At 36.4% G+C, this 9,535-nt stretch overlaps 2 protein-coding genes across 2 annotated transcripts in view; one reads left to right on the top strand and one right to left on the bottom strand.

Annotated features, from left to right (window-relative positions):
• The window catches only part of gukh (GUK-holder), an 85,907-nt gene extending 81,110 nt beyond the window's left edge, over nt 1-4,797 (top strand). The window contains 3 exon segments of the mRNA XM_034973621.2: nt 2,860-3,875; nt 3,877-4,044; nt 4,046-4,797. Of these exon segments, the coding sequence (XP_034829512.1) occupies nt 2,860-3,875; nt 3,877-4,044; nt 4,046-4,375 (1,514 nt within the window). The 3' untranslated portion in view covers nt 4,376-4,797.
• A 3,396-nt stretch (nt 4,798-8,193) lies between these two features.
• Nucleotides 8,194-8,859, bottom strand: snRNP-U1-C (small ribonucleoprotein particle U1 subunit C). The gene has a single exon (XM_034973624.2). The coding sequence runs from the start codon at nt 8,699-8,701 to the stop codon at nt 8,216-8,218; it is 486 nt and encodes a 161-aa protein (XP_034829515.1). The 5' UTR covers nt 8,702-8,859; the 3' UTR covers nt 8,194-8,215.
• Nucleotides 8,860-9,535: the final 676 nt, after the last annotated feature.

Below are 9,535 nucleotides of genomic sequence, written 5' to 3' on the forward strand. Positions count from 1 at the left end.
AAGTTAGTTACAATTTTCAAATTATTCATTTTTTGTTAGCCATTTATTCTGAGTGCTAATTTTACGTGTATTCGAATTTTGGTGGTGTTCACACACAGGAGATTTATGAAAATATTTAGAACGTTATGTTGCATTTTGTCGCAATTTGTTACGTTTTGAATGCTCCCACACCGTCATAACTCATAACCCTTTTAAATAAATAAAAATTACCCGACTACGAAAGGGTTATGATGTGTTAGCAACTAAGGTGTGTGCGTGTGTGCGTGTGTGTGTCAGTTCAACAGTTCCCTAATAACTACTCATTTTCATTTATCATATCACTAGCTGATGCCCGCGACTTCGTCCGCGTGGATTTAGGTTTTTAAAATCCCGTAGGACCTCTATTTCCGGGATATAAAGTCACTCTCCAGGTCTTTGACTATATCCATGCAAAAAATCACGCCAATTCGTTGCTCCGTTGCGGCGTGATTGAAGGACAAACCAACAAATCAATAAACCAACAAAAAACACACTTTCGCATTCACAATAAGGGTACTGATGTAGGTAGTGCTATTCATTTTGATTATTGTTTACACTTTCTTGGCGGTCCGAATATCATAAGTTTGACGTCATGGCCAATTCAATATGGCGGATAACAAATAAAAATACGACTAGAAAAAGGAAAGTCATGATAAGCCTTTCGAGTTTGGTATCAAATGAAAGGTATCACTGTGTAGATTCCGAAATATGTAATCTGTAAATATATAAGTAGGTACCGTTGGTCTGTGGTGGTATTTTTAAGAGGAGTAATTGGGTGTCAGATGTTTTGGTTTTATTTTCTTAAAACTTCTGTGTGGTAGGCACCATAATAAAATTGCATGGTGGCTTTCTTCACTGTGTGTGCACCGCTTATGACAATTTAGTAATTTTGTACGAAGTGCATGGTGTGAATTTTCTGTTTCTAACTGTTTTTGTAAATAATATATAAATTTATTGTGATTTAACGCACTGATTTCATTTAATATCACTCCTTTTGCTGTCACCCTCACTTTACTTCACCCCCATTCGCAGACACGCACTGATTTAACCATTTCATGATAAAGTTTTGTTGGTGTGGTCGACCTCAATATTCGTACCCATTAAGGACCAGTTGCACATCAAATTTTTCAAGTAAGATTAACTATAAAGTTAACTTTGACCAGCTAAAACACACTGGGTTTCAACAAGTCCGAGCTCGTTAACTTTTGACCACGCTTTGTCTCCAAAGCGACAATGAAGCAGGAACGTTCAGCCGCGCGGCCGGAGACCTCCCACGATATTTAATGGCCCCATGCACACAAAACGACTACTACAGCCGCGCACCTGCACGTATAGTTTTTGCGCCGTGTGACGCACCCGTGTCTCGCGTTCATGACGCACAGGGCCGTTCGCTTTATACTGTCCTGTACAGTTTGTGAACTTAGCTCATTCTTTTGTGGATAACTTAACGTCAACCTTACTTTATCCTATGATATGCACTGGCCCTTTAAAAAATCTTTAGAAATCTAAATTGTTTAGAAATTCACCACTCAATAAAGTTTCATTCATTTTTATAAATCGAAGATCAACGATATGATATAAAATCAAACCGGTAGTACATAAAATTTATAAAGAGTTAAAATTACCGCAGTCCTTTTCATGACCCTCTTTGCTGAAAATGACGGCTTGATTAAAATACATGTCAATTTATTTCATTATTCTTATTAAATTTTGTGTACAACCAATCAGCACTACAAGTATTACCGTTTAAACATACCAACTCCTAGGGGTCATACTAAATTGGTATTTGATGATTAACACTATTGAATTCATAACATATGTCACTAATTTAAGACAGATAATTCTGCACTGATAATTTTAAACAGTTCAGGTGTGTTTTGTTGCCAATGTAAACATTTTTAATACACATTAAAAGTACTGATCATAACATCGCTTTGCACAAGGAACCAGATTGCTTCCAATGGTTGCGACTTTTTAAGGCCAAGTACTTCAAAGGTAAAGTTATAAGTAATTGCTTTTTGGCATGGTTTTTCTTGCATGCGTGTACATAAAACACGTAAACATTTTGTGATGTCCTGAGTTGTCTAACTCATAAACATAATAATAATTCAGTTTCAAAATATAACACAGCTCTGGCTTCACCATTTTAAATTATTATGTGTTTTGTACTTTGTCGATACTATAATATTATGCCTAACCTAACCATAACTAATATTACTAACTATTGCAGCATTGGAAGCAGAATGTATTTATATTAAGTAACGTATAATAGATTATATAAAGCAAAATATTACTAAAAATGTATGAAGAATAAAATACCATGCACTTACTCTACTTGCACTATAAGATCTATAAATTCATGTAGTAAGTAAGACGTTGAATTTAGCTATAGTTGTTCACGTAGTTCCAAGCTTAAGAATGCTTAGTTGGCATGTATAATATAATTATTATAATAATAATAGATTTATGCTGGGGTATCAACTGCTACTTAATACTGCTTAGTTAATATAGTATTACTAAATTCAGTAGTATTTATATCTAAATTACCTACCACGTTACAGCATTAAGAGAAGTGTTTTACTTTAAAAACCTTTTCCACTTAGGAAGTGGAAAAGGTTTAAGCTTAGATAAAATATTGCTTTTCAAAGGTTGAGGATTTTAACTTAAGTGCATAAACTGATTCACTGCCACATATTATGTAAAAATAATTCGTTGCCTGCGCTATCTAATAAGATTAGTAATAGTAACTGGAAACTACTAAATGTGCGAACCTTAAAACAATGCTAAAATAATTCAGAGCTATTATAACAACTGTATAACTGAAATTTGTATACTTTTCAGACTATCGACATTCAATTGCTGACAAGCCTCTATCAAAACTTCACCATCAAATACAAGACAATCTTCCGTCAGTTGACTTAAACCATTTCAACCCCACACTCCACCGATACCATACCGCACATCTTCGTGGAAGACATGGTGTTATAAATTATGACAATGAAACGGGTCCGACCCAGCCAAAATTTTGGACGCTCCCTAAAATTACCCCTTTAAATAACATTGAGAAATCTACAGTAATAGAAGAGAAAACTTTGTGTAGCCCGACAAGGCGCAGCCTTGCAGAAGCACAATCCAATCCAGTTTTCAGGCAGAATAATGAAAATTCCATAAAAATATCACCAATAGATCCGCGAACATCAGCCACTTTCAAATCATCTACACCAACTAATAAAGAAAATATAATTGACTTAAGTTCCAAGCTTTTATCTCCTGTTAAATCAACTATGACAAACGAAGAGCTATACGCAGTCATACACAAAAGTAAAAAGAAACTCAACATCAAGGAAACTCCCGAACGAGCAGAGTCGCCAGCATTGAATACAGTAAACTTGTCGGCCGTGAGCTCGGAAACATCCTTGGCTGTTAAAAGTAGCCAGCGTTATCCGGAAACTGGTTACTTAGGAGATAGCAAAAACAGAATATTTTTTTCGGATGGTGACAAACAAAACACGGTGTTTAACACCATGGGGACGCTTTGCATTCCGAAGCACGAGACTTGTGCAGACCGACATGGACCTCTGCAACAAACATCAAGATTAGATTTTAAGAAGTTGCTTTTGCAGCACAGCGTCAAACTTAGTACACACAACATACAAAGTAGATCGAATAAACTCTCGGCGGTAGAGCAACTCAAACTTTCTAAAGAAAAACCACAAGTTCCTTCTACCCCTCCTGAAAATAGATCACAAATTAATATTCTCGATCTTAGTGGATCGCCGAAAACTTATTCTCATAGAAAAAACAATAAAACGAACAACCAACCACTTTCGCCAGGTCGAACTAGCGCTTTGCTGAAGGGAACATAAAAACACTTCAAAAATTCTGCTCTCCCCAAAATCGCAGTGGCGATTTGCAAGTCCGCGATCAGACGTACTATCTACGCCCATACCTGAAGCAAACAATGAGGATGAAAATTCGAACAGTTCTGGAGAAAAGTGTGAAACAACTCCAGTAAGCCCACCGTCAAAAAACAGTTCCTATAGTGACTAATCAACATTTTGGGGCCCGAAGATCCCTAATACCAATTAGTGAGCATAAGATCGATGAAATTCGCAGTTCAAACATAGATCAAGGTGTTTTCCCATTAGGTACCGATCCAAATACTCAAGTTTTATCAAGATCGGAAATAATACAAGCAAAGCGAGCGGAATTCTTTAAGAACACTCCAGAACCGTCGCTCCCAAAATTTACATCTTTCAAAAGATCCAATTCTCCAAATAACGAATCAGGTCTAAGAAATAAAATATCTCCTGAAAGAGGGAAAACTTCGCCGACTACTTTAGAGACCGCCTTATGATGAAATGTATTTTAGGAAGATAGATGTGTCAAAGCGGTGCTTTTTACCCGTTTGTTCGTATTATGTATATTACTAGATACTTGTAAGGATATGAAATTTAGGAAGCTTTAATCTAGTCTTTTCTTGCTTAGTGTGCCATTTAATTGGCACCAGTAATAAATTAAACCCAGTGTTCTACTACTTACATATACATGTACACTACTTCTCATGTCTGTTTTTGTTTTGTATGTCTTATAATCGCTCTAGTGGGGCCAATCTTAGTTTATGAAATTAAGATAATTCTAAATTACAATTACAAAATAGTGTGTAAGTATTTATTCAGTAGTACATTTAAGTACCTACCTACTTTTAACTAGTACTGATTTTGGGTTTTTAAGTTATTAAAAATAAAATTTTAAATAAACGTTTTGAACAATTTATAAGATATTTTAATTACCTTTATTAGTACTTTAGCTTGCGTAATGAGTAGAGTAGAGTAAGCTTATGGGTTTTAGATGAGTCTCTAAACTAAATGAAAAGTAGTGCCATTCTTTTCTCAATGTCCCCTGTGGTAAAGGACAGCACTTCTTTTAGAATTGTTAGTTTAGAAATAAATTCACCATGCATATCCTGTAGGCATCTATAAGTACTGTGCCTACTTCATGACTTATCCATGACCTTCCTTGAAATGCAAAGAGAAAAACTGAAATAATTCGTAAAAAATGACTTCACGCGCCATTTTAACTTTGTGTCAAATGTACGATTTTAGTCCTTATTCTAAAGGAGGACCGTACTTTTGACATGACAGTTGACCAATAGAGTTAAAATGGCGCGTGAAAAGTGATTTCGTATGGACTATAAACATAATATAGATGAATGATTATATGATGATTATGCTTGCTATCGCTATGAACAAACCACAGGAATAAACGTTACGTTGACGTGGATGAATTTGATGTCAAGTTGACAGAGTTATTTACGATTTCTTAGCTGCTTATGAAGTCAGTTTTGTGCAATGAAGACAGCGTAATTTAATTGATATATCCATGTCATCTAGGAAGAATAATTACAATGGTAGATAATTATTTTCCTTCGAACCCATGAAACGCAGCTCGTATGACATGCAAGCAGTTCAATGAGCAATCAAAGCTACACAATAAAGCTTCGAGTTTTCGTTCTCGTAATCAACACAGCTAATCTAATCAATGTGCGAGCAACGCCAAGTTTAGGCATAACGCACGCATTGACTACACCAGTGACTTTGTTTACCACATACATTTTACTTGGAATATTAGTTATTGGCTCTGCTCGTCAGCACTTCGCTTCAGGGTTTTTGCAGATGTACTCCCTCGTAGCATGTTGCGCCGTTCAACTATGCCTTTCTTACATTGTATTTAGAGCGCTGAAGGCAAGCCAGATTGGTAAACAACATGCGGCTCTAGTATTGCAGGGAGTGTTACCAATGATTAGTGCACTTATACTGTTTGTAGATCTCACTGGAATTATATTTTCAAATCGAGAAGAACCTGCCCCGCCCCTTTCCGCATCTTCAACCTCAGCTTCACAGAGAGAAACTTGTTAAGAAACAATATTAAAATTCGTTAACCGACTAAAGTATTTGAGTTTTTAATTCGTAATGTAAGTAGATCTACCAAACTAAATGAGCCAGGTGGTACGACACTAGTGCAACGGGGGGGGTTTGAACCGGCGACCTTTCGGATTTCAGTCCTTTCCTTTAACCGTTGAGCTATCGAGGCTCCGATAAAGTCGATCCATAATAAAGTGAACCTCACTTTATAGATAGGTATAACCCGCGACAGGTTAAGATCGTAATCGGGGTATGAGGCTGGGGGACGCCCCGCAAACCCGCACGTTACCCGCGCTCGTCTGCACCTGGTTAGCGCGAGGAGTGTGCGGGGCATTCCCTCCCCGATTGACATCTCGACCTATCGCGTACTATACCTACTATAGTCGTGAGCCGGTGATGGGATGATGATAATGAACTCTTACTTTTTATAATTACCTACTTTTTAGTCGGCAACAGGAATGTTCGAAAATGAACTATAAATTAGGTATCATTACATTATTGGACAAAAACCGGCCAAGTGCGACTCAGGCTCGCGCAACCAGGATTCCGTAATACAGTCGTACTTTTTCGTCATTTTGCACGATAATTCAAAAACTATGATGCATAAAAATAAATAAAAATCTGTTTTAGAATGTACAGGTGAAGACATTTCATATGATGCCCCACTTGATTATAGTTATCTTACTTCGAAAATTGAAAATACTAATTATTAGTTTACTAGCTGATGCCCGCGATTTATTTTTTAAAAATCCCGTGGGAGCTCTTTGATTTTCCGGGATAAAAAGTAGCCTATGTCACTCTCTAGGTCTTTATCTATACCCTTGCAATCAATCAATCCGTTGCGCCGTGATTGAAGGAAAAACCAACAAACAAACACACTTTCGCATTTATAATAAGGGTACAGATGACCACAATTTATTTATTTTTGTGTGATGTACCCACAAATTCACGGTTTTCAGATTTTTCCCCAAATGCCAGCTATAAGACCTACCCATCTGCCAAATTTTATGATTCTAGGTCAACTGGAAGTACCCTGTAGGTTTCTTGACAGGCCGACAGACAGACAGACAGACAACAAAGTGATCCTATAAGGGTTCCGTTTTCCCTTTTGACGTACGGAACCCTAAAAAGTAATAAAAGACTGGGGCCAGGTTACTTACCTATTGAATTAAACACAATTTAATTTTATACTTTTTTATATGAAGTTTTTAGTTTACTTTTACCACTGATGGTGCCAATGGTGAAATGGGTTGTGTAGGTACAATCTTAAATTTATGGGTCTTACTCTTAAGTTATATAATAATTTTCATCATCATAATAATATACATAATATGTACTGAGGATTTGTCCATTTAATTTCAGTAAAACCAAATAAGTATCATTTCTTGTATCATACACGCTAGATATTTTAAACGTCAGTACAGTAGGTCTTTTTCATGACATGTATCAATCATTATTACAATCTCAATTGTTGTGATTGGCTGAATTTGTGCGACTCATATTGCAACAATGCATTGTAGCCAATAATGAGCGAGCGTCAACCATTCAGAGGTGATTGAGATTGTGACATTGTAGCTGTCATTCTACTGCAATCGAGCAGTGGCTTATTAAACCTTACTTCATGACAGTTGACACATAGAGCAAATATGGAGAGTCCTTTCTCAGGTGACGTTCATTTTACCTGATACAAACTATAAATAATTAGATGTGGCCAAGCAAGAAATGTAGGGGAATGTATTCATTCATCAGCTTTTACTCAATCTAATCTTATATTTCATGACATCAACATTATATATTTTTAGAAATTTAATTTTATTAGAACTCACCCTACACCATGGATTTGGAAAGATTGAAAACAAAAATATGGTAAAATTGTCTATACTAAACATTGTCGACAATATTATAAAGAGATAAAGTTTGTGTTTGTGGGAGGTAATCTCTGGAACTACTGAACCAATTTTGAAAATTCTTTCACCACTAGAAAGCGACATTATTGTTAAGTGAAACCGCTATCTCTTTCTAAAGGTTGATGTACAATATTTTCTGCAGCGTACTGTACCTAACATTGGTAGAGGACCATGAGGTTCACTTCGAATATAAATTGAAACTTCTCTAGTATTTATATTTCAATTCTAGCTTGCTTGGAAATTAAATAAAATGAAAATATTGTTGGTTTCCTTACTGACTCAGTTTATGTGGTGGTTCACATTAATTAAGTATATTAAAATCTAAAAATCAGTCCTTATTTGAAATCACTTAGTTTGATTTGATCACTATTTATTCATAGGTCCATTCATTAGAGGTGGTCTCATCTGTCCCATGGGTCCCATTGGGCCCATGGGTCCCATTAATGGACCCATCATAGGTGGTCGCATTCCCATCATAGGAGGCATAGGACCATGTGGCCCCATCATCATTGGCGGAGCCATAGGGCCACCGTGACCCATTGACGGAGGTGGTATCATGCCCGGTGGTCCGCCAGGCGTTTGCACGGGTTGTCTAGGACCTCCCATTACTGAAGGGTCCCACGGCGGTGGAATAGCAGCACCCTTAGTTCCGAACGGATTTTGTGCAATTTTTCCAGCTTTAAATGCCGCTGTTGTGGCATCGATAAGATGTTGAGCTTGTTCTTCCATCCATTTCTGATAATAAAACTTCACATTATCTTTATGTTTCCTTCCGGTGCAATGTGTTTTTCGGACGCTTGGAGAGTCATGGGTTAAATAAGTGTCACAGTAGTCGCAATAATACTTAGGCATATTAAATGAATATAACGTGTTCTACTACACTACAATTTACTAGATAGCATAAAACAATTAGCGAATTAATCTCAACAAGTAACAACGAAGAAATTAAATCTAGAATCGAGAAAACTCCAAAAATATCCAACGCTTCGAGAATCGATTTGACAGTGACATTAATGACACTTTTAAAGACATAACTGACAATTCGTTACTCTAGAGTAGTTAATCTATGCTCTTGCTCTAGCCATTGACAAGACAATGACAATCGACCTTGTTTAACTTGAACTGGCTCTCTTATATAAGGTGATCACAAGGTGATGTTGTCTTCAAAAAGTATAATTATCACCTCAGTCACTACTTTTTAGTTGGCTTTATCTTAGATAAATTGAATAAATCACAGGATAAATGGATAATAATATAGACAAATGGCTTTATTCGGCAATAATAATGATGAACTAGCAGGGGCGTCCACAGACTTTTAAGCCAGGGTAGGCAGGGTAGGTAAGGTAGGGTTAGGTAGGAACCTGTTTACTGGCAGGTCATCAAGAAAAATATGCTGAGCTATTACAACTGGGGAACGCAGTGCATGTATGCCTCTATGACCTGCACGCCACAGCTAAACAGCTGCCATCTAGTTAATACTTAACGACAGGTTAATACTTGAGAGAACTGAAAAGCTTTTGGAAGTCCGCTACTCAATAGAGGGCACTAACTATTCAAATAAACAAATTTCAAATTTTATCATAATGTTATTTTTTTAGAATCTAAAACGTACTTAAGTTTACGGAAAATAATATCAATAAATTAATTAAATTGAAAAAGTACAGAATCATAATCTTATTTTGATTG

Source organism: Maniola hyperantus, chromosome 12, assembly GCF_902806685.2.
Source record: "Maniola hyperantus chromosome 12, iAphHyp1.2, whole genome shotgun sequence".
NCBI classification, from domain to species: Eukaryota; Metazoa; Arthropoda; class Insecta; order Lepidoptera; family Nymphalidae; genus Maniola; species Maniola hyperantus.